Below are 26,247 nucleotides of genomic sequence, written 5' to 3' on the forward strand. Positions count from 1 at the left end.
CTTTTTAAAGGAAAACTATACCCCCCAAAATGAATACTTGAGCAACAGTTTATATCAAATAAGGTGGCATATTAAAGAAACTTGTCAACCTGGAATATATATTATAGTAAATATTGCCCTTTTACATCTCTTGCCTTGAACCACCAATTCAGATGGTCTGTGTGCTGCCTCAGAGATCCCCTGACCAGAAATACTGCAGCTCTAACTGTAACAGGAAGAAATATGGAAGCAAAAGACAAAACTCTGTCTGTTAATTGGCTCACGTGACCTATCAGGTATGGTTTGTTTGTGTGCACCGTGAATCATACGATCCAATTTTACTACTAAAAAAGTATATTATTATGAAAATGGTTTATTTACATGAAGCAGGGTTTTACATATTGTTTTATGCAATATCTTTTTGTAGAGACTTACATTGTTTGATGGATATAGTTTTCCTTTAAGTAGAGGGGGTTTAAACACAGCTGTAGTGCTGAACAGATCCCAGTCATATATTGGTTTTCTAAGTCTGCTTGGTGCAGCTTGTAATTTAAACATATGTGGTTGCTAGGGTCCCACTTACCCTAACAACAAGGCAAAGGCTTAAATGACAGATAGGAAGATGAGCAGCAAACAGCAAATAATGAAAATCTAGCCTCAAAATGAATTGTATCCGGTTACCAGGCACTGCTGACCCTGGAGTGGAACTTCAGATCTCAGAATAGCAAGCCACTGCACCATGTAGGACTTTGGTCACAGTCACATATTGTCACACACCCTTGTCTGGCTTATGCCACTTGCAGTGCTGATAATAAACTTCCATACTGGAACTAGAAGGTGTGCATTGGAGTATGGAGAGGTAACAAAGTGCAATGGTAAATAGGGATGTGCTATGGCCACTGGGACAGTCTAAAAGCACAACTCATTATCACCATTACAGTCCATTTGTAGGGCTGCTACACTGTACAATACGGGAGCAATATTCAGGCTAATAGCTTTGCCTACAAATAGAGGGTTGGTTGTTCTATTTAAAAAACAGTCAGAGATTTTCTGCAGATATTTTGTGCCGGAACAATGCTTTACTGCGTTATATTTAGTGCTTTTCTTCATAGGGCTCTTTAGCGATGAATCTTTCATTATGAAAACAGCATTTGGGGGGGGGGGGCACGTCAACACCTGACATTCATCACATGCTGGAGTAGGTGGAGGTTATTAGGACAATAAATCAGATACTGGTACCAGCCTGTAATAACAAGTGGTAGTGTAGTACCAGGCAGGGCATAAAGCTGGCATTGGATGTAACCAGGCACAGAAAAGATACGAGAAATCACTGCACACGATGACTCAGGGCATCACAGAACATTACACCTAGAATATTATCACAATAGCTCATTAATCAGTTGGCGGCAAGACAAATGTGTTTTGGGCCGCAAGTAAATGGTTAAGAGATGTCAGAAGTCTCTTCCCTCCACCCCAAACAGTTGCTCACGTTTTTCTCATTACAGTAGGCATAGTGGCCAACGTGGGATAATATGATTTTAATGACCGGAACCGTCTCCCGGCTCCTGTGTTGGTTATCAATTAGAGGATGTATACTGGCTCCAGCAGGGCAGCCTCTTCTAGCAGTTCTCCAAGGTCAGAAAAGAATATGGGCTGCATTTAACTCCTTCTTGGAAGCATATAGAAAGGCCATGTAGGGACAGATATACAGGTATAGGACCTGTTATCTATAAGGCTCCTGCCCTGGAGTTTTCCAGATAATGGATCTTTCCATAATTTGGATCTTCCTACCTTTAGTCTACTAAACAATCATGTAAAATACTAAATAAATCCAATAGGCTGGCTCTGTTTAAAGGAAAACTATAATGAACACTTAAGCAACAGATAGTTTATATCATATTAAGTGGCATATTAAAGAATCTTACCAAACTGGAATATATATTTAAGTAAATACTGCCCTTTTACATCTCTTGCCTTGAACCACCAATTCAGATGGTCTGTGTGCTGCCTCAGAGATCACCTGACCAGAAATACTGCAGCTCTAACTGTAACAGGAAGAAGTGTGGAAGCAAAAGACAGAACTCTCTCTGTTAATTGGCTCATGTGACCTAACAAGTATGTTTTGTTAGGTTTGTTTGTGTGCACAGTGAATTGTACGATCCAAGGGGGTGGTCCTTATTTTTTTCAAAATGTCAGTTTTCTATTTATTATTATCCAATGGCACATACTACTAGAAATGTATATTATTATGAAAATGGTTTATTTACATGAAGCAGGGTTTTACATATGAGCTGTTTTATGCAATATATTTTAGAGAGACCTACATTGTTTGGGGTGTATAGTTTTCCTTTAAGGTTATTTATACTGTATCTTGGTTTGGATCAAGTACAAGGTACCCTTTGGTTATTACAGAGAAAAAGGGAATAATTTTTAAATATTTTGATTACTTGCATAAAATGGAGTCTATGGGAGATTTCCATAATGCAGCGTTATCTGGATAACAGGTTTCCAGATAACGAATCCCATACATGTATCAGCTACCTATCCAGAGAACTCACTGAACACTCAAGCTGTCTCAAGCTACAACTACAAGCATGTTGTGCAAGTTTGCCTTTGTAGTTCAAGAAAACTGGAGTGCTAAAGGTTTTGGGTTTATGCTCCCAGCAAAAGATGAAGAGTCTCTAGAGTCGGGGGGTTCTCTCTCCCCACACTGCTAAAAATAAGTCTGGGTTTAGAGGTGATATTGTGAAGGTCTGTCCAGGAGTTGTAACCCACAGCAACCAATAAGCAGTTCATATTTAATAACCTTTTGTAGTTTGCCTTATGGTAGCAAACATTTAATTAAAATACATTAGCAGCTGCAATACTACAACTCCCAATACCCAGATGTAGACGTAGATAGAGCTGTTAATTGTAAATACAATTAAACCGCACCTGTTACTTCGGCCAATTGGTTCTTGGGTGCACGTCCAGAGACCTGTTCACAAAGGTTCTCCACCATACAGATATTTTCTTCCAATAGACAGCACTCCAATGATATTAAAACCGTCTTTAATTATAGGACAGCAGCACAGATGCAACGTTTCGAGCGGCAAAGAGTGGGGTGCCGCTCGAAACGTTGCATCTGTGCTGCTGTCCTATAAATAAAGACGGTTTTAATATCATTGGAGTGCTGTCTATTGGAAGAAAATAGACGTAGATAGAGCTTACAGAGGAATATTCTGCTGTTCACTTATTTATTTGTACTTATAATGTGGCCAATCATCATGTTGACCCATCCATCTGACACCAAAAAGGCAGAGAACAGACATATCCATCATCTTCATTTAAGAAACCCTCTCCTGCCTCGTAAATGTTACATAATGGTAATGCAATATCTATCTGAAATCAGTCGCTTGCCTTTTTGTAAGGCTGGAATTAGTTGGTGGGGGGGACTAAAGTCATATATACAGTCAGACTTATACTGTATGATTCAATGCATTCAGTAGTTTGTGGAACAAATCCAGGGCAGCAACTTGTCTGCAAAGTTCTTTATTGGGAAACTGAGTTACACAGTGTTCAGTGTAACTCAGTTTCCCAATAAAGAACTTTGCAGACAAGTTGCTGCCCTGGATTTGTTCCACAAACTACTGAATGCATTGAACTATTGGGTATTATACACAGAATACCTGTGGAAGAAGCCAACAACGAAATTTGGTGAGCTTGCTCTGAATATTATATTTATATACTGTATGATTGTGTGTTAATTTCTAAGACCATTTCTCTATATTAGGTCCTGCTTGCTATAGGGTCTGTGTTGCAGCAGTAACACCTAAGCTGCTTCAAGTATAATAGTTTTAGTACTTCATTGCTGATAAACAGGGGTCAATAATTATTTATGGCTTTCTACACAAATAAAATACTGGATACACTCAGTCTCTCAGAGATAAGAGTTTAAAGAGTGTTTTTAAACATAACCGTCGCTTTAAGTTTTGTAACTGCTTTTCAAAAATGACAATGCAGGGATGCAAGTAGCACATATGGTTAATCTAAATGTTTTCTCTGCTCATTGGGAAGGGTCATTAATTCTTCTCATAAATTGTGGGTCAGTTTTTATTGAAGCAACAGGGACAGAAAATCTGCAATATAGCGCAGTGACACGAACCAGACATAATCGAGTTCTACGACTCCCAGTATGGATCAGGATTGTAACCGTTAGCTTTATTGTGCGCTGTCATTTGTCTATTATATGGTTCAGAACCCAGCACCGTGTTATATGGGGGTCACAATGTAACCCCTGCAGGGGCAGTGGGCACCTCCTGACTGCCATAAAATGTCTTTCAGGCATCTGTTGGTATGTAAAATTCGGCACCACAATTATCATTTGGAAAAAAAGATTATATGAAGGGATAAGTATATGTACGAACAGCTGAAAAAAACAGTAATTTACAGAAAAAGTCACAATGACACTAATGTGACAAAGCCCTTAGAATCGCCCTACAAACTGCACGGTTTCAGTGGTTATATGTTTAGTCCCCAGCGAGCAATTATCAGACAGCTGCCATGAGATCAATAACCTCCAATTCAGGGAATCCTTAGGAGCGCTCCTATCAGCCGACAATAGCCATTCCGATATATGGATTGCATCCTTGCAGAGTTTTATCTAAGCACCAAAGGTGCAGCCTGTCTCAAATGTACTCGACTGCTGCCTCTGCCAGCTATTGATCTGAAAGCCAAACAAGATCTTTTAAACAGCAGCGTCTGGCATTTGAGTGGCAGGAAAAAGAGCCAATGAGCCAGTGCTTTATTCAGAACACTGGAAAGTCTGATATACAGCATCAGAATACAGGCTGTAAATATAATCCGACATAAGGCTTCACTTACTGTGACAGGAGTGTTAACCTATCTGCTGCCCTTTGGATAAAGGCCTAGTAAATACTAGCGAAAGCCTTAAGGCTGCAGATGTCAACGGCAGGGAGTGATTTCCCTTGTATTCTCCCTCAGCACCCACTGTTCAAGAGCCAAAGATGTACAGATTTTGTTTATTTTCAGCAATCTCCTGCTAAAGCACAGAAGAATGGCCCCAAACAACAGAAGGAGATGAAAATTAGGATGATTGCACTTTATATAAAAATACCAAACATGGACCTTTGAATGACATCACCTTGGATACGCAGTCACGTCCAAAAAAAAAAGTAGCCGATGGACAGAGGATGAGGCGGGCTGGAGGATAAAATGGTGAATCCAAATGTTAAAGTTCTATTTACATATAGATTGCTTAGAGAAGGGTATTTATGGTGCATTTTGAGAAGGAAGAATGGTAGTTATAGTGTCTCCAGCAGCTCCTGAATTCGCTTTTGCTCACTCTCCCGGAATTCTTCACTCTTACCGTCGCCAATACTCTCAGAGTATTCTACAAGATAAAGAAAGGCAGGGAAATCAGATACTGAAAAAAAATGGCCGCCCCCCTGATAACAGGAAAAACTCACAGTAATGGAATAGATGCAACTTCCAGGAAGGGTCCCGATATATCCCTAAAGAAATCACTATACACCCCCCCTGCCCTTGCAAAACGTAACCCTTCACTGTGCTTATACCTGCTGATACTCCTGCTATTGTTACATATTAAAGCTATCCTATCTAGAATTCCTGTCACTGTTACCTGCATAGAACTCTCCTCATTGCTTTATACAACACCTTTCCTTTTACTCTTACAAAAGTCCTCTGTGATGGTTCAATTTCCCGCCTCCATCTAAATCATCCACTGCACCCCAGTGCTATATTTAACACACAATGATAAATAGCCCCTAATTATCTATCGCTCCTCTATTTCATCTCTTTCTATAATCTATAACCCCTTATTTCTTATGGTTTTTTAACGATCTCCTCAGTTCTTATTGCATTCCCTCCCATGTTCTTAAAAGAACAGTAACATGAAAAAACCAAAGTGTTTTAAAGTAATGAAAATAAAATGCAGTGTTGTCCTGCAATAGTAAAACTGGTGTGTTTGCTTCAGAAACACTATTTTTTATATAAATAAGCTGCAGTGTAGCAATGTGGGCAGCCACTCAAAGGAGAAAAGGCTCAGGTTACACAGCAGCCTGTAGAACATAATGATGTTATCTGTTATCCACTATTTAACCTGTGCCATATAGCCTTATTTCAATTTCCACCATTGCTACACAGCAATGAACTATAGTAGTGTTTCTGAATCAAACAGATCAGTTTTACCAGTGCATGATATTTACATTTTTTGCAGTTACTGTTCCGTTAAATATAAACCAACCAGTTACTTGTCTTCTCGGTACAGAAAAATCTAAAGCTTAACAATATTGTCTGATAGAGAAAAAAAGACAACAGTGTTTAACGGAGAAAATGAAATTCAGTACGGCACATGGGTAAAGTCATTTCTAGAGCCACGCTTACCTTTTAAGATGTGTCTCATTATTTTTATAGAGCTTCCCCTCATGTTTAGAATTTGCAGCACTCGTTGACGAATCTGTAATCAAAAGCATAAGAAACAGTGAGGGAAAGGAGAAACATAATGTGCAGACCAAAAAATGCAAAGTGGAACCACAAGCTGAAAAAGGGAGAAGAATGAAAAGAGCAACACAGCAAGCAGAGGGAGGGATGATTAGCAAACAGTCAAACCGCAGGCAGTGAGTGACTGCAGACTGAGAATATCCACAAGAAGGCGGATTAATACAAGGGAAACAAACTGGAAAGAGAAACGTGAAAGCAGCTGCGGTTAAGTGATCAGAGGCACAGCAAATGAGAGCTGCAGAAAGAAGCTATGGAAGGAAAGCAGACAAAGCCAAGATGGTATGGATTAAGCAACATGGGGTAGAACTACAGAGCCGACATACTAAACATGAGACCATAGACCAATATCACTATTAACAACAACCACAAAGCATCTTATTTGAAGTTCCTAAACCTGATTGTTTTGCCAGCCTGGCCCTTTAGCAAACTTGTCACAGTTTCTACTACTGCACAAATATGGCAGCCCCCTCATAGGAAAGCACGGTGGGTCAGATAAGCAAATACTTCTATAGAAAAATTCCAAATAGCATGTGTAATGAGAGAAGTTTTATCAATGTTGGCTCAGGGTAATACTTGTATAAGGCAGCTTTGTAGGAAAGAACTGTTAAACTCAATTTATCAATGACCAAATATGCTAATGACTCCTATAGTTCCTAATATGTTTATGACTTTTGGAAGTTCTCATGGGAACTCCCTTTAGTATAGCTAGGGGCAGAATATGTACTCACATACGAATAACATTGACAAAAATAAGCTCTTGGCTTTGGGTGTATTAATTGGGAGTCTGGCCAATTCCCGATGAGAGCATCAGAAGCATATAAAACTGAGGGTTGTTGGCTGAGATCTCTCCTGTGGAGTATACACAAGTGCTGCCCAGTGTCCTTGGTTCCTGCTTAAGACCTCTCTGCCGATTGAACCAGGATCTCCCTGTCGCTTGGTACAGATGATGATGATTACTTTTCTTTCTAAAGCTGGCCATACATGTAAAGATGCAATCGTTCGAGGATGCGAACGATCGGACTTCCCCATCTCCTGACCTGCCATTAACCATTCCGATCAAAAAGTAGTAAAAGAACAGATCAGCCGATGTTCTGCCCCTGACAGCAATTGTACGAAAGTTATGTCCGACGAAGCTGGTGAAAATCCGATCGGCAATACACGCAGAGATATTATCGGCGGCAGCGACAGAAATCTTTGAACCTGGCCGATCGACCAAACAACCGATTTTCGCAGGACGAAAAATGTCGGGACTCTCCACTAACGGTCCGAAAGTCGAGCATTTGTACGACCGGATATTTGCGTCTATGGCCAGCTTAACTCTATTAGTAATAAAGCTTTGTTTATCATACTAGTTGTGGTCTGTGAATTATTTCTGAGAGACTCATAGAACCCTAATCAAAACAGCATGCAAAGACTGTTATAATTGTAAAAAAAAGGTTCACATTATGATTTCAGTATCTCTTTACGCTTGCATGTACCATTACCCAAACATTTGCATCCATCACTTTCCAACATGATAAGACAAACAATGTCACAAGAGTACCATGATAAGGGATCATTTGCAGCTGTGATCTGAAAGTACAGGCAATACGTATACTGACCGAGAACTTCATTATGCCCATCCAAAAATGAACCCTGCCCACATTTGAGTGTTTACACCACATAAAGGTTTGGACAGCACTACTGGAAGGCCATTACAGTGCTGCTTATTCATAATCTAACAAATCAAAACTAATGGATAGTCAAATCCCAGTGGCTTAATACAAGATGTTCAGTATAATGCTCCCTCCAAAGTATATGGGCATTGCTGAGCTTTACAGAGTTCATTTTAGCACTAGAACAGCCTGAATCAGAATCCTACCTGTGGCAGGTTGGCGTTAGAGATCTCCGCTGTGATATAACACTGGAGCTGAAGCAGGAAGAGGCCAGCATCCAGTCTTCGCAGGTAAAACTCCTCCTCAAGGTCATCATCTAAAATCTCACCTCGGCGCACCATATCCTGCCAGCACAACATATTTAATTAAGGAAAGATAGTAGAACAACGAAAATAGAAGTAAAAATTTATTTAACGTGGGAGGGCAAATGAGAGAAAAACAGCAAGGGCAGATATGAACAACTAGAGATCAGAAGTGTAAAGCAAATTGACTTGATAAAGACATTTGCTTCAAGCTGGAGAAGGAAGGTTTAATTTGACAAAGAGAAACGGATTATAAGAATGAGATGGGGCATGTTTATAAGTCTGAAATGTGAAATATGAAGCAAATCCACTAACATGTTTTTCTCCCTCTATTTTCTTGTCGGCCACCCGTACAGCCTCCAGATATTTAAAGTACAACTCCATGAGTCGATCCACCTGAGGACAAATCAGAAGGCAAAGAATGAACAAAAGGAGTTTAAAATTGCAGCCCCACTTCCACTCAGTGCTGTGCACATAGCGGAACCATTTCTGAAGGTGTAGGAAGAGATTTCATATTTTACACTAACCTTCTCGCAGTCACTTTCTGTGAACTTGCTGAGAAGACGTGTCCTCTGCTGACCTCTCAGGTTCCGTAGCAATGAGGCCAGGATGGAGCATACATGTTCTATATGGAGAGCAAAGAACAATAAAACATGCATGAGGTATCCATTGAGGGAGGTGGGGCATCTTATTACAATGCTGCTACATACACAGAAAAAGTGTAAATAAGATAAAATAAATTCTGTTGTATGAAAGGAAAAAGTGTAAATAAGATAAAATAAATTCTGTTGAATGGAGACATAATAGATGAACATATGGCTAGATATTTAGTATTACACATACCATTAAAATACTCGGCTTTGCAGAGTAGCACATTGTCTGTAACTCCCACTAGGAAGGAGGATTATGAGCCCATATGGAATGGCTGCCTTAATAAAAGGAACAATTGACCAGCTAACAAGGGAGGGAAGACTTATGTCAGGATATTTTCTTGGTTCCTTTCTCTCAACGTCTGCTAATTCCTTTGGCTTAAACATATTGTGCTGCTAGAAGAATACCGTTACCCTCAATATTTTTTACACAGTTAAAGATTAGCCTCTGTGTGTTAAATTGGAAAGCTGCCAGTTTGCTGCCTGGAAATAATACTCAGCGCTTAGCTGAAGCTCTAGGTAGACTTATGTCAAAAGCAGGGTGGCAAATAGACACTTAGAAAAATTACAGATGGGTCCTGTGAACCCTTAACAGTGGATTAGTTTGACATGCTGGTTACTCACAGTTCCTTACTATTTAGGACTACACCAGCATGCGTTTAAAGCTAAGGAGCTAAGGCAAAGTACTGCCAGACAATATTCCTTCTAATGGCACCTTTATCTGCACCACAACTTGTTGTGCACTGGCCTCAAAATGTGTGTGTGTGCAAAAGCGCACACCTCCCAGGGAACATTACTGCCAAATGATTCCTAAGGCTTGAACAGTGGGCTCAGCTTCAGCTGCCTGTACTAGCCTCTTACCCTCGTGCTCCTTCTCAGAGACACCAGTTTTCTTCATCTTTTTGGGAGATTTCATAAAAAGAGGAAAGATGGTTCGAAGCCCAAGGATGTCCACAAACTTGTGACAGTTATCTGTGCCCTCTGGGCCGATCATGGCATGATCTAATACTCGCAGTGCACTGCAACGGGACATTTTCTTCTCTCTGAAAATAGACAGGGTCATCACATGACAAACAGCACGAACATATATCCAGAATGCATTTAAGGGGGATCTAAACCCAGAGAGAGAAAGAGTGTAAAATGCAAGGGCTCAGAGGAGCACTATTACTAGAGGTTCTCTAGATGTTGTAAAACTACAACCTGCTGAAGTGATTCTGAAACTCAAACTAAAATTATATATGGAGGGCCTGAAGTGGCCCTTTTAAGGACACATTTATTAATGCAACTGAAAAATGCTGAATGATGTCTCTATTATTACATTTTACATAGTACAGGCAAAGCAGGGCTCAAAGAGTTAATTAAACAAGCGGGCATCTCCTCCAATCAGAAGACTTTTCATAATGTGCATTGCTGGCCCCAAACATTTAAATGTTTCTGGTATCTGCTTGGACAGAGTATTTTTCACAAGCCCACAACAGTTCTCATAAAATTTTGCAGGTTTCAGCCAGTTATACAAGACAGATACTTCACACTGCGAAATGCATCAGGAGGGGGTTAAACTAAACGCAAGTTATTATGGGAATAATGAACCCAGTTTCGGACTGGCCCATCGGGATACCAGGAAAACTCCCGGTGGGCCCAGGTGTCAGTGGGCCTCTTGCCTCTCACAATGTAGTCTATTTCATGGTCATTGCCTATTTCTTTATGGAAACAAAGAGGCTTAAAAGAAGAACACAGTATAGTATGTAGAGAAAAGACTAGAAGAATAAAGAGGGCGAGTGAGTAGAGGAGGAATAATAATGGTGGGCCCATGGCACCCCATTCCAGCACTGAATGAACCAGTCCAGGGCACATTAAAACCAGATTTCACGTTGTCTCCTAGATGACATCTCTGGTGCAAACTTTACAAATACCTGAACAAATCTCAGACACGGGCCAGCAGACTCACTGTAATCTCACTGTAGTGCTATCTGAATGAGCATTAAGGTGTTTGCTCTCGCACTTCTGCCCAGGGGAATGGTAATTACCCCTTATGACTCCTTTGAAGTCATAAGCCTATGAAGCCTTTTTCAAGAGAAACAAATCTTAACTACAGAGAACATACATTTACAGTACCCTGCAGACGCTGTCATGGTTTTATGTTGGACAAAAGTCTTAAGGTGGCCATAGATGCAAAGATCCGCTCATTTGGCAACATCGCCAAACGAGCGGATCTTTCCCAGATATGCCATTAACAAACATGGCTATATCGGGGGTAATCTGATTGTTCGGCCGTATGGCGGGATCGGTCAGGTTTGATTTTGACCCGACCGATCCCGCTGGAACCCAGGGCACATTGTAATTGGATCGTTCGGCCATACGGCCGAACAATCAGATTACCCCCGGGGGGGGTAATCAGATTACCCCCGGGATCGGTCGGGTCAAAATCAAACCTGACCGATCCCGCCGGAACCCAGGGCATATAGTAATCGGATCGTTCGGCCATACGGCCGAACAATCAGATTACCCCCGATATAGCCATGTTTGTTAATGGCATATCGGGGAAAGACCAAACGACGATCTCCGCCGGACGAAAGATGTAGGCACACGCCACACGCGATCCGAAAATCATACGACTCCTCGATTCGTACAATAGGATGTGTGTGTCTATGGCCACCTTTAGGGTTGTTGCATAAGTATTGTTAAAAAAAAAAAAAAACATCCCTATTTAGCTGTCACAGGTACTTATAGTGATATAATGCAATTGTACTGCCTAAAGCTGATGGCAGACTGCCCCTTAGACAGAAGCAGAAGCTTCACATCAAGACGGCACCATGTTTACCCATATATCTTTTTTAGAAAATGGTGGCAGACAGATAAGGGGTGGGGTTTACAGTGAATTATTAAGTGTCTTCCACTTTCTCTAGAAAAAAGTGCATATGCAGAAACTAGGCATATGAAATAGAAAAACAAAATCCAAATGTGTGCATGTACCAGTGGCCACTTGTTCTTTCAATCATCAATGCAAGCTACCACTACTAAATTATCCTAATGTGACTGATAAAAGATAGGTAAAGAGGATTTATTTTATTCAAAGCACTGTAGTTGGATTATATTGTCCTTTAAAAATGTATTTGTCACCTGAGCATGAGGTTCATCAGCTGCAGACCCTCTCCCTTCAGGAATCGGTCTCTGTTGCTGCCGAGCATTAGACAGGAGCAAAGAGCATCAAACAGATTCTCCATCATCTCCTGCTCTTCTGCGGTTCCTGGATCATGGCGCTTGAAAACCTATCCCAATGCAAAAACATGTTAGAGCTATGGATGAGTGTCCACTTTGGACTGATCGACTATCCTCCAAGATTAAAATTGTTGATAATGCAGTATAGCCTAAATCAGCAGATTTATTCATCATAAAAATATGAAATGTAAAATTCCAGTGGGCTGTAATGCAAGGGACTCTTAGGGCTATGGGGCATCGCTGGCCCCAAATAAAGCTTGAAACAATATGTTTCCATCCAGGTCTCAGGCATGCAGGCAGAGTGGGACACCCCCAGGCCAAAGCACAAGATTTTCTCAGCTGAAGAAGAAAGGTCTAATAAACCCTTCCAAGTTTGTGTCATTAATTTTTATTGGAAACCACCAGTCACAGAAGGGTGTTTGCCCCAAAACACTCAAATGTGCATTTCTGGGACAATAGTGAGTGCAAGCGACAAATCATGGAATGAAATGCAGATTAACGATTAAGAAAAATTTCTTGGTTTCTTGGTAGCAGCAGAGATGAGATGACGGGAGAGATCCAATATAAATAGCAGAGAAGAGGGAGATAGAGTCACTGGAAGTCAGGGTCAGTAAAGTGGGAGGTGAACAGTGACAGGCAGTTGGTGTACATTGACATTCTCTAGTAAGAGCTGAGACAGCAGTCTGCCATTGTGCTCTCTGAGTAATGCCAAGGTGTAAGAGCAAGCAGGGGAGGGGAGGCACTCACCGACAACTGCTGAAGCAGCACATCTATTCCGTCCAGCTCCCCGAGTAACCCCCGAGTGTCTGAGAGAGAGTGGAGGAAAATGTCAGAGAAGAACAAATCAATCAGCAGAGGGAATCAATACACAGTGACGGGGGAAAGTGGAACACAGCAGAGGATACAAGAAGAGTGTAAGCAGTATGGAAGCAATGCGGTGTCAAGAAACTGGATCACACAACAAGATTTATAAGAGATCACTGGCAGATAAAAACCAAATAAAAGGCAAAGGAAGCAGTGAATAGAGTAAGGAATGAGGCTGTAGAAATGAATAAAGCAAAGGATGAAGGGAATACATGGCCAGTGCATAACTTTTAAGGTGAACATTACACAATTAAACCTGTTGCAGGCCACTGTATTCTGGGTGAAATAATTGGCCTAACTCTTCTGAGAGCATAAAAATTATTCCATTAAAGGAGAAGGAAAGGTTAAAACTAAGTAAGCCTTATCAGAAAGGTCCACCTAAATATACCAGTAAACCATCAAATTAATGCTGCTCTGAGTCCTCTGTCAAAAGAAACACATCATTTCTTTCCTTCTATTACATACACATGGGCTTCTGTATCAGACTTCCTGCCTTCAGCTTAAACCTCCTTGCCCCGGGCGTGAGCATGCTCAGTTTGCTCCTCTTCCCCTCCCCCTCCCTTCTATGCTGTAATCTGAGCCCAGAGCTATAAGTGAGCAGGGAGAGACTCAGGCAGGAAGTGATGTCACTACAAGCTAATACTGCAGCTGCTATCCTAAACAAACAGAGAGCTTCTAGAGCTTTTTACTCAGGTATGGTAAAACATTCTACAGAATAAATATAGCATTGCAGCTTGCACTATTGCAGCTAATCTATTGGCAATAAAATGCCTCCGTAGCTTTCCTTCTCCTTCAAGAATATCAGCGGTTTGGATAGGTTAAGTCCATGTATTAAATTTTAAGTACAACCAATATCAATACTATGCATATGAACATCTATGCACATCTATGCCTTGTTTTAATCAGCTGCAAGAATCACCTGACACACTACATACATACACAGTGGTGACAAGGTTTGCATACCCTTTTGAATTTTCAATATTTTTGCATAAACACATAAAGGTATGGGCCCTGTTATCCAGAATGCTCGGGAAGTGGAGTTTTCAGGATAACGGATCTTTCCATAGATTGGCTCTTCATACCGTAAGCATACTAGAAAATTATATAAACATTAAATAAGCCCAATAGGCTGGTTTTGCTTCCAATAAGGATTAATTATATATTAGCTTGGATCAAGTACAAGGTACTGTTTTATTATTAGAGAAAAAGGAAATCATTTTTAAAAATTTGGATAAAATAGAGTCTATGGGAGAAGGCCTTTCCGTAATTCGGAGCTTTACTACATGATCTCATGGCTTAGTTTTAGGACTGGCCAAGTCAAAGTGCAGATCATTAATACTACCGTATATAAATGTTGTGGAGGGACCTGCAAATGTCTCCAAACCAATATGCAGGACTGACCAGTCGGAAGTGTTTATTTGCAGCACCCATTATATGGTTTTAGTACTTGCATGAAATAGAGATCATGATTTAGGTCATTTTTATGCTGAAATATTAAGAACTCAAAACGGTTAAAAAAAAAAAAACATTTTAAGAAGTGTGTAAAATAATTTGCTGAATGAATGTATAGCAAATCAGAAAAAATGGGAGGTTAGCAGCTCGACTCACCATCATTGTTCTGTAAAAGAATGGCCAAAATCTCACTGCAGTACAGCTTGTTGGCATCAAAAGGCATCTTGGCCTGAAGGGGAAGAAAATCATCAGATTTAAGGTACAACATCAACATCCGAGAAGAAACAAGAGAATGAAACAGTACTACAGAAGTCAATTTAAACAAAATACTAAGGGAAGCTAAAAGGAATGTCATCCCAACTGGAAAAAAGAGAGCAAGTTGAGGTGAAGGAGAAAGCAATTCAATAATAGTAGATGGGATAATAATAATAAATGGATAGATAATAAAAGTTATACAAATGAAATAACAGAAGAGCAAACATAAGTTGCAGACAGGTACAATCAATTTGCATTACATTAACCAACCTTCAGCCTTTTGAGCAGCCAGTGGAGGAGTCCCTGCTGTGCAGCGTCTGAGCATATTTCAGGGCGAAACTCAGTCATATTCTCAATGATTGCTATGGTAACAAATGGGAAACGTGAGCAAGCACTCAAATATATACAAGCACACACATGTATTGAATATTTCCTTGGAGAGCTGATGTAATGGCGGGAAGCAAAACATATAGGTTGGCAAACACTACAAAAAAAAAAATCATCTTACCACAAAGGTCTCCACATCATGAAGTTATAGGGGTGGCTCTCCTTTTTTTATTATATTTAATTTGTTTATTCAGTTTTAAAAAAATAAAGTACAGAATAAGGCAATAGAGATTTTCTCATTACACAGTCATATTCAACTGAAAGATGGTTCTCCTTTTAACTTTTCAATTGGTCTTCATTATTTATAGTTCTTAAAGGGATACTGTCATGGGATTTTGTTTTTTAAAAAACGCATCAGTTAATAGTGCTGCTCCAGCAGAATTCTGAACTGAAATTACATTTCTCAAAAGAGCAAACAGATTTTTTTTATATTCAATTTTGAAATCTGACATGGGGCTAGACATATTGTCAGTTTCCCAGCTGCCCCCAGTCATGGGACTTGTGCTCTGAAGAACTTCAGTCACTCTTTACTGCTGCACTGCAAGTTGAAGTGATATCACCCCCCTCCCAGAAGCATAACAACAGAACAATGGGAAGGTAATCATATAGCAGCTCCCTAACACAAGATAACAGCTCCTTGGTAGATCTAAGAACAACACTCAATAGTAAAATCCAGATCCCACTGCGATACATTCAGTTACATTGAGTAGGAGAAACAACAGCCTGCCAGAAAGCAGTTCCATCCTAAAGTGCTGGCTCTTTCTGAAAGCACTTGGCCAGTACACACCAATATTACAACTAAAAAAAATACACTTGCTGGTTCAGGACTGAAATTTTATATTATTGAGTGAATTATTTGCAGTGGAAACAGTGTAATTTAGAAATAAATCATAAAATCATGACAGAATCCCTTTAAACTATTTGCTGCCTTCTTCTGTAAGCTCTGTAAGGCTTCAAATATATTATTATTGATACTTTTCATTACTCGTCTTTCTGTTCTCTTTCTCTTATTCATATTCCAGTCTCTTTTTCAAATCAATACATGGTTGCTAGGGTAATTTGAACCTTAGCAACCAGAAACTGCAAACTGGCGAGCTGCTGAATAAAAAGCTAAATAACTCAAAAAAAAGGCCAGTTTCATATTTGAAGATTAATTTGCAAACCTGTAATACCTTTAAAGAAAAGCAGGATGATTGCTACAATCATTAGTTAGGAATTGTTAGTTAAATTGAGATACAAACAGATGAAATTGATAGCAAAGCTGCTAATTGAAGTTTGGATATTTCGCTTCACTCAGATGACTATTTTAAACAATCTTCCAAAATCACAAGTACATAGGAAGGCTGATACCTAGGGTATTGTGAACTCCATCTGACTCCTCCTTCACAGATTCATCCAGACGTTCCAGATTTTGCACCAGGAGAGCAACAACTTGGCCCTCCAACTGAAGGAGAGAAAGAAACAAGAAGTGTGAGGCTGTTGGCAGATGGGCAAGTGGGAAGAAGAATATAGAAATGAATGGCAGAAAGTAACAGCTGTAGGGATTACTTCTACACACAGAACACAAAGCTCAGTAAGGGTAAGGGCACACCTGGCGATTCGCACACGTTTCGCTTCGTATTCCGAAGTCGCCCGAAGTTGACTCACGAGGAAGGCGCAAGACAGAGGGCCGATCAGTCGCCAAAATATCTACCGAATCGCCAGGTGTGCCCTTACCCTAAGGGTCAATACTGCCATTGTTCTGTGGTATCATTTTGTAAAGACGATAGGGGAAGTCAAGGTGCTGGTTCTGCAGATTTGCACTTAAACCACAGGGATTTTTATGTTCCCTCTTTGTTCAGGCTTCCAAAGACCTTCCTTAACTCTTTATTGCAAAAAGCAATGTGGTATCTGCATTTAAATCAATTTTAATACTCTCTTACTGTATACCTCAAAACTTTGCACTTTGAAATCCCCTTCAAAGCCATCAGCCTTAGCCATTCTACCTAAATATACATAGTTATTTTCATTTAAAAGTATCACTTGTAAAAATTGAATCCAAGGCTATCTTGCCAAAGCTTTAATTTAAAGGAACTGTTCAGTGTAAAAATATAAACTGGGTAAATAGATTGTATGCAAAATAAAACATGTTTCTGATATAGTTAGTAAGGCAAAAATGTAATGTATAAAGGCTGGAGTGAATGGATGTCTAACATAATAGCCAGAACACTACTTCCTGCTTTTCAGCTCTCTTGGTTTCCACTGATTGGTTACCAGGCAGTAACCAACCAGTGACTTGAGGGAGGCTACATGTGTCATATCTGTTGCTTTTGCATCTGAGCTGAATGCTAAGGATCAATTTCAAACTCACTGAACAGTTATGTCCCATGTGGCCCCCCTTCAAATCACTGACTAACTCAGAGTTAGAGAGCTGAAAAGCAGGAAGTAGTGTTCTGTTCTGTTAGACATGCAGTCACTCCAGCCTTTATACATCACATTTTTGCCTAATGAACTATATCAGAAACATTTTTTTATTTTGCACAGTATATTTACCCAGTTTATTTTTTTTTACATTGTTCCTTTAAGTCAATGATGTAGCTATATGGCTTGGGAATGATTTTCATTAGAACATGCAGAAGGCACATATGAAACAAATAATCCGATTTATCGATCGAGGTACTAATTGCATCATTTGTAGCTCACTTAAAACAACATCTGTTGGATCAGGTCAGTTCCCCAGGAGATAATAATTTAGAATTGGATCTTACACTACATTGCCCATAGTGTATTTCCAATCTTCTATATGTCTTTGACATTCCCATTATATTGATTAGAAAGATTCATTACAAAGACTGCCCTCAATGGCAGATTTCCTTTTCTAGCAGCAGCTTAGTCTGCTTTGTTTTGTTTTTGTCTTCCTTTTTTCCCTGAAGAAATCATTTGGATACTGATTTACACGTCTAAGTTAATTCTGTCTGAATATATAGTTCAGCTAATAAATACAAGATCCTGGAGCTCTTACATTATTGTGACACTGGCAACTTTAAGATAAAATGAAAAAAAAAAAAAAAAAAGGGAGGTTGTGGGAGCACTCCAAGGCAGAGTAAAAATATATTTAAATACAATGGAAGTGCTACTGATCTGTCCAAATGAACTACAAACATAGAGAAAAAGAAGGGGGATTGATCAATGCACATTCCCTGGTCCCCTGTTTCATAAGTAATCCAATATCTATGCAAATGTATGTATTTATAAAAACAGGGGTTTTTAGTTTCAAACTTATGATCATAAAATTGGTTTTGGTACACTCATGCATTTGCATATATATTGGATTACTTATAGGAGAAGGAAAGGCAAAACATGAACAGCTTTCTATCATAAGTCTGGTGGATGTACAAATTACTGAACGTTTTGAAAATTGTCTCCCTGGTGTCATGTAGAAGCAAGACCGCTCTGCGCAGACTGCTGCGTGCGACTCCGGTGAGTCAAGGTTTTTTTGCGCATGCGCAAGAGGCAGAGGAAGCGTCAGTTACTTTACAAAGATGGCGGAACACAAAGAACAGGAACACGGATTGTATGCTATAGGCTAGGCATTAGTGAGTTACAACTATAGTGATCTAGGAGATCTTGAGGAGTACATTAGAGGGGGATAGGTTATGATTTTTGCCTTTCCTTCTCCTTTATGAGACCAGGGAATGTGCATTGATCAATTCCCCTTCTTTTTCTCTAAGTTTGTAACTTTAAGATAATGTTCCAAGAGGTGAAATCAGGAGAGGATATATACTGTCCTTGTAGTAAAACTGTAATAATTTAGTCCGACACAGACATTGGTCTGCTGAACCTCCGGGCTGATAGTGCTGACTTCAGGTGGCCATACACAGAGAGATCCGCTCGTTTGGCGATGTCGACAAACGAGTGGATCTCTCCCAGATATGACCACATTGAGGTGGGCGATATCGGGCTGATCCAATCGTGGGCCCTAGGGCTTCCAAACCAAAATTTGATAAACACATTACACAGAAACCCCTAATATGTCACTGTTATCGGTTTCTTCAAAATGTATGAATGCCATTTTCTATGCTGAAATGCAGCTGGTTAACAGTTCTTCTCTTTCTGCATCATTTGAAATCCTGGCTGGGAAGAAGGGACTAAACACTGATGTTACAAACTGTTACAACTTCTCCACAGCTTACAGACAGCATGCAGGAACTACATAACCCACAATGCATTGCACTGGGATGTTCCATTCTTTATTGAAATCACGTGTGCAGGGAACTGTGGGGTTTGGAGGATGCAGGCTGAGGACAGCTGGTTGCTGATACAAAGTAACAGTAGTCAGCCAGCTCAGCAGGGGGCTAGGCTTAGGGAACTGTTCCAAGTAGTGAGGTGCGGGTCAGGGTTTCCCCGACCCGCACCCCACCGCTTCCGGGGGTCCTTTTATAGACCCGCGCCGCCCATGACGTCACAAAAGGGGTGGGGCGAGCAGACGCAAGACTATAAAACCGGAACCCGGAAGTCAGATGCCGGCATTTGAAGGTGGCGGGCGGGGAGAGCAGGAGAAGAGCTCAAGAGCTTATGTTTTTGTGGAGTTCCCCTTTAATTAAAATAATGTATGTTCAGCACTAGCTTTATTCGCAGAACTCGTGTTATAAAAAGCGGTGCACAACTTTTTTTTTTTAAAATAATGCAACAAAAGTCAGCTCTTTACAAGCCACATCTGCTGGCTTCTGCTACTTTTAAAAGTTGTAGCCACCAGGGAGAGGAACAGTAGGAGACATGCAGATATTGTTTTCCATAGTAATTACATTTACAAATTTTAAAACCACTGAAAATTGTAATGAATGTATATAGGACAAATGCTGAAAACGACATTTCTTTTACTAAGCAAAATGATATTTTGGATTGATATCCCCTTTAAATTACTCAAAAATAACACCCCGGCCTCCAGGTGCAACAACTGAAAACATCATAAATTATAAAGGAACACTATTCTACTGTCTACCTATCAACACTATCTGCCTAATGGAAAATACATACAAAGCCATATTGGGACACAAACAGCCAACTGAAGCACACCAGATCTGGAATTTTTTTTAACAAAACCCCCCAATCGAATTTCGAGTAAAATCAAATTTATTAGAGTTTAAAAAAACAAGAATTCGAAAGTCAACCCTTGATAAATGTGCCTCTCAAAGTTATACTGTACATAGTTACATTTAATCTAAAAGGGCAAGTCAAAATAAAATAATGCCTGATTAAAAAAATAATAATTCTTAGCAACTTTATAAATGTATTAAAACTTTTCAGCGCTTTTAAAGTTATTTGTAAAAACAATTGCTACTGTTGCTGTTACTTTTCAAACATTGTTGTAAAAGTCTTGGTTCCCCAGCAAAGACAGGTCTATTAATCAGCTGCCTTGTCTTACATTTTATCAACAGTCTGAGCAATAGCAATGCATATACAAATAACTTGAAAACTATAGAAAATATGTAATGAACGTATATTGCAAAGTTGCTTAGAATTATGTTTTCTTTTATTAGGCAAAAAAGTTATTTCTGTTTTTTTTTTTGACATGTCCTTTAAGAATAATAGTTTATAGTAAACAACCCCTTTTCCCTTCTTTATGGTCCTTCTTTATGGCTTCTGGGCAAACAAGCAAAAGGAGAAAAGAAAGATCTAAATATGTTACCTACCAGTGCATCTATAAGGACCTGGGCACCCTCTTCGCTCTCATGAAGTGTGTCAATATCTGTTAGTTCCTGCAGCAGGTCAACCACAGCAATGCACACATGTAGCAGGCTAAGGAAATAGCAACACACTTGTGCAAATACCTGAATACTGGTAAAATATAAATGGTGCTTCTCATGCTTGTACCCCATGCACAAAAAAGCTCCACAGTTTAAGCACAGGAATGGAACAATTATGTATTGTTGCCCTGCACTGGTAAAACTGCTGTGTTTGCTTTAGAAACACTACTATTGTTTATATAAATAAGCTGCTGTGTAGCAATTGGTGCAGCCATAGAAAAGAGAAAAGGCTCAGGTTACACAGGAGATAGCACATAAGCTCTGTAGAACATAATGGTGTTATCTGTTATCCACTATTTAACTGTGCTATATAGTCTTTTTTTCAATTTCTGCCATTACTGCACAGCAGCTTATTTATTTAAACAATAGTAGTGTTTTGCAAGCAAAGAGATCAGTTTTACCATTGCAAAACAACAGTACATGATATTTTCATTACTTTAAAATACTCATTTTTTGGCGTTACTGTCCCTTTAAGTGACAAACACACTCAGGATTAAATGAAACATGGAAGGATATCAGAATTGTCATGACTTAACAATCCAAGTAAAGACTGCACAGCATTGAGCTCCACAAGAAGATGGTACAGATCTGGTATAGTGGCAATAACATGCATCTCCTGGATCATATCATTTAGATCTAATTCTGACTCCATGAACCTAAAAGAAATTGGGAAAAAATTTAAATATTAATTTTCCAGTAAAGCGAGAAACTCTCAACAGCATATTACAAAAAGGAGGCAGAGAAGCCTAAATGAAGAAAAGCATGGTGTATAGGGAAAGCAAATACACTCCACAATGACCCATATATCTCTTGCTTTTCAGAATGAGGTTGTAGGTATGGGGAAAAAGTGTAATGTATAATAAACAAGGATAGGTACAAAGTAATAAATAAGTCAAGGTGCAAGAGACAGGCCATAAATTGTGGGTTACAGGCAAGGCTGTGTCAGACTTTATATTATATTAGGGTCAGTACACTGCCTCCACATTATTTTTTGGGTCATATGTACCACATACATGATGTACAGTATATAAACAATGTGCAGCACTTCTAGGACTCACTTCTCAGGGTTGTCTGGGAATTTAATACGCAGTTCTTGGTTCTTGTAGGATCTCTTAAAATTCAGGATCATCCGTTTCACTGCACTCTCATCCATTGCTTCACTCTACACCAAGAAGAGACAAAGGAATGGCTGTTGTGAAACACCCCCTTTGAAATCAACATAACACCAAAGCCAATCATAATACTTGGAAGGAGTACAACAGCCTGAAATAAATCACCAAAAGTATCCAGACAACGTATTCAAAATTGTCGGGATACTTTTTGCCTAAAGCCCAGTTGTGTTGCTGTGCGATCAACCCTAGAAACTACTTTTGCACAAGGCATGCATGATTTAAAGCTGCATTCATTCCTTTTTGTCCAAACTGTAGATGTAAGGGATATGCTACTTGACTATACATGCAGTCCTATACTAATCTCTGCATCTTTTCCACTGTGAAGCAAAAGAGCAATGTTTAAGCTCATTGTACTTTTGATACATGCATTCATCAGTGGTAGCACAAAAACGTTCCAATTAAACACGAAGTGATCTCTCACCTCATCCTCATCGTCACCTATAACATCATCTAATGCATTCCTTTCCTCATCTGGAGGTAGCCCCCTTTCCTCATCTCGATGCCAGTTCCTCCCTCCTCTCTCTTTTCTCTGTGGCCTCAACTCTTCCGATTCATCATCTCGCCCTCGTTTTGTGCCTTTGTCCGGCTAGATAGAGAGAACAAAATATTACATATATCTGGAATTGGAAGATTTCGATTAACATCAGCAGCCAGCAGGTCACAGGAAACAATATTTATTGCTAAAGCCAAAGTTGGGAATACTCTAAACAGGACATGGCAAGGACCATGTTAAATATTTTATGTAGTGACACAAAATATGAGGTATGGAAACAATAAAAGATGAGTTTCAGTATTATACTATGAGGAAAGGCTCTGTGTAGATTACACAACACAACGCTCCTCGGTAGTCATTTGCTAATTGTGCTCCGTCAAGTGCCTGAATGTAAACCTTAAAAATAATGACAGATTCCCTTTAAAGCCATTCATCTCCTATCCTGAAGTTTAATAAAAATTACTAATGAGAGAACTAAAAATGGCATATGAAATTGTAAATAATATGTATAGTGTACAAAAAATATTGTTAGTATTTATATCACACAGATAGCATATACAGCGACCAGTACCACCTCCGACTGCTTTATCACTCTGCAGTGATATGCCCAGTGGTCTGTAACCTGGAAATTAAAAAGTTATCTTATGGGAATGTCAGACAAGTGATATAAATATTATTGAACCTAGAGCAAACCATGGACCACTATAAACTGGCAACAGATTAAGTCAGCAGCTTATTGAGCAGAATATGGGGCCCTCTAACGGGCTTCTATGATCGATATCTGTCCGAAAATCAGCCAGATGTCGATTAGGCAGGTTTAAAAAACCCGTCGGATCCAGGACAACATTGGTACGTTGATGTGATTTTCGATCTGACCTCCCATATTCTCCTTGTCATGATATAATCGTTGGGCCCTAGGGCTCACGATCGTATCAGCTAAATATTATTTACCTGGGCATATCGGGTAGAAATCTGCTCGTACGGCGACCTTGCCAAACGAGCAGATCTCTGTTTGTATGACCACCTTTAAGCAAGAAATCCTGATAATATTTTAGGGGCCATTTACAACCACAGGTGCAGTGAAAAGAAAGTGTAATTTTCCTTCCTACAATGCAGTAATATTTCACCGAATTCTAGCGGTTACAGTCACCAAGGGTTGCCTGGTGCAGCGGAGGCCGATGCTTTAAGATTTGTGCTATTGCGCAGGCACTTTAATGCCAATTGGCCGCAGTTGTGCTGAAAATGTCTAAATCCGGTTGGCATCATTTACTGCTTTCGGCATGAGTGACTTGTAAGCCCTATTCTTTTGGTGCAACCGCACTGGGGCAATTGACACAGGCTGCTATGGAAACCCTATAATAGGATGCATGTATGTCCGCAAACCACAATTTTTAAAGGGGACCCGTCACCCAAAAAAATTGTTCAAAATCCTATTTTATCACATTAGTCAAGCAAAACAAACTTTAATTACACTATATAAATTATTTGAATCTTTCTTCCTTCAGTCTGGGATTTCAAAATGATAACAAGCAGGCAGGAGCCATTTTGTGCACACTGTTATTAAGGCAAGCCTTGTATCATCTCAGAATCTCGTTTATGCACCAGAATGGGGGACCTGATGTCCATCCCCATGTCCTGGCTACACAATTAAATGCACAATATTCCGAATAGACGACACTTCTGGGCTGTTTTAATTGCAGCAGGTATCTGATCACACACCTAACGCGTTTCGGGATAAAATCCCTTAATCATAGGTTATCCCGAAACGCGTTAGGTGTGTGATCAGCTACCTGCTACAATAAAAACAGCCCATTAGTGCCGTCTATTCTGATTATTGCGTATGATACAGTGGGGACACTGGAGACTTAACACCTGGCATAGGGAGAAGTCTGCGGTGAGCTTAAGCAGTCTCTATTTTTGTTTTTTTAACTTGCACTACACAATTAAATGGTAAAGAGAACGGGGGAATGTGTGGAGAGCAGTGACATCTAAGAAGTGCTGAATGGAAAGTGAAAGTAGTTGTCTGCCCCGCCTCTGTGACTAAGGCATAGAGGAGGGGCAGGCAATATTTGATTGACAGCTGAGATTTTTAAATGAGTTTACAACAGCTATGAATGCTTTAATAAAAAATAGAAATTGGATTTCATGTTTTATTTTTATTATACAGATTTTTGTGTCTGGGGGACAGGTCCACTTTAATGCCCAGAATTCTGGCGTCTGCTTGACTGAACCTACCACATTTTGAAGAGTGGTCTTAGGGGGGATTGTTACTGCAGACATTAAGTGTCATTTCAGAGGTGGCAGTAGCTGCAGGTTTCCCCCAGTAGGTGCAACCCAGTGTGCAGGAAGGACTGAGCAGCATAGAGCACAACTATATGGAAGGACACACAGTAACCTTTGACTTTTAATAAAAAGATTTTGATGCCAATTCCCTAAAAGTCTTATTTTTACACCCTGGAAAGACCGTGTCCATTGACTTTAGTCTACAATTGCCCTAGGCCACACAGTACAGAGTATGGCCCCTCTTTCCTGCATATATTCACATCGTATATTGCTTTAAACCGCTCATCGTCCTGTACAATGAGACATCATTCATAGGAATAAAAAGAACAGCAATGCTATCACTCGAACTGTAGGCTCAGGAGCGCCAGTGATTGGACTCAAGCGGATTCCGTAGAAACGAGCTCACCTGGTACCGCAGCAATTCCGCCACATCCATCGCTTCCTCTTGCCTTCTCAGCAGCACAGTGCGCTTTTTGCCGTAAAGTTCTGCCCCGCCGGAAATCGAACGACGCACTTCCGGGTTGTTGCGTTGCCTATTTGCGTTTGCAACACTACCCTGAAGTGGAGTTGAGTTGCTTGGTGTGCTGTAATAAGCATCAGGAGCGCTGTGTTTGATTAAATGGGGGAACAGTTCAGGAAGGTTACTTGCAGAGCTGGAGTATTTTTTAATAAACTTGTATGAAGCAAACTATGGCTTTCTCCGCCATGCTGATGAGTGTAGTTGTAGGAGGTGCTGCTGGCCTGTCTGTCATACCTGACTGAGTAAGGGTCAGGTGAGGCCACACAGGGCGTTTTGGGGAGATTTGGTCGCCTGACCAATCTCCCCAAGCGCCTTCCCTGACTCTGCGCCAGCTAAAATGAAAAAACGCAGACGCTCGGCAATTCACCTCGTGTAATTAGCGTCAGCGTTTTTTTCCTCACAAGGAAACTTCAGGCGACTTTGGAAAACGAATTGCCACGTGTAATTAGCGCCTGCGTTTTTTATTTTAGCTGGTGCAGAGTCAGGGAATGCGTTTGGGGAGATTGGTTGCCGCAAAGACGAGGCAATTAGTCGCCAGGCAACCAAATCTCCCCAAAGTGCCCAGTGTGGCCTTACCCTTAGGGCCAGTGGTGGTACTACTGGGGGAGCAGGGGGTGCCCGCAACCCTAGTAGTGGCACACAGGGAGATTAGTCGCCAAACGATAAATCTTAACTACTGTGGTGAACTCATTGCTGGTGTGAATCGCT

At 40.2% G+C, this 26,247-nt stretch overlaps 1 protein-coding gene across 1 annotated transcript; it reads right to left on the minus strand.

Moving 5' to 3' along the window:
• Positions 1–4,986: 4,986 nt before the first annotated feature.
• On the minus strand, positions 4,987–25,474 carry ctnnbl1.S (catenin beta like 1 S homeolog). The gene is given in 16 exon segments (NM_001093645.1): positions 4,987–5,371; positions 6,385–6,457; positions 8,363–8,500; positions 8,774–8,854; positions 8,986–9,083; positions 9,970–10,151; positions 12,229–12,377; positions 13,075–13,133; positions 14,800–14,872; positions 15,169–15,260; positions 16,636–16,729; positions 20,958–21,055; positions 21,588–21,727; positions 22,130–22,233; positions 22,665–22,829; positions 25,426–25,474. Coding segments are annotated over 16 exon segments (1,665 nt in total). The 5' UTR covers positions 25,456–25,474; the 3' UTR covers positions 4,987–5,282.
• Positions 25,475–26,247: the final 773 nt, after the last annotated feature.

The sequence above is a fragment of the Xenopus laevis genome, chromosome 9_10S (assembly GCF_017654675.1).
Source record: "Xenopus laevis strain J_2021 chromosome 9_10S, Xenopus_laevis_v10.1, whole genome shotgun sequence".
Classification (NCBI taxonomy): Eukaryota; Metazoa; Chordata; class Amphibia; order Anura; family Pipidae; genus Xenopus; species Xenopus laevis.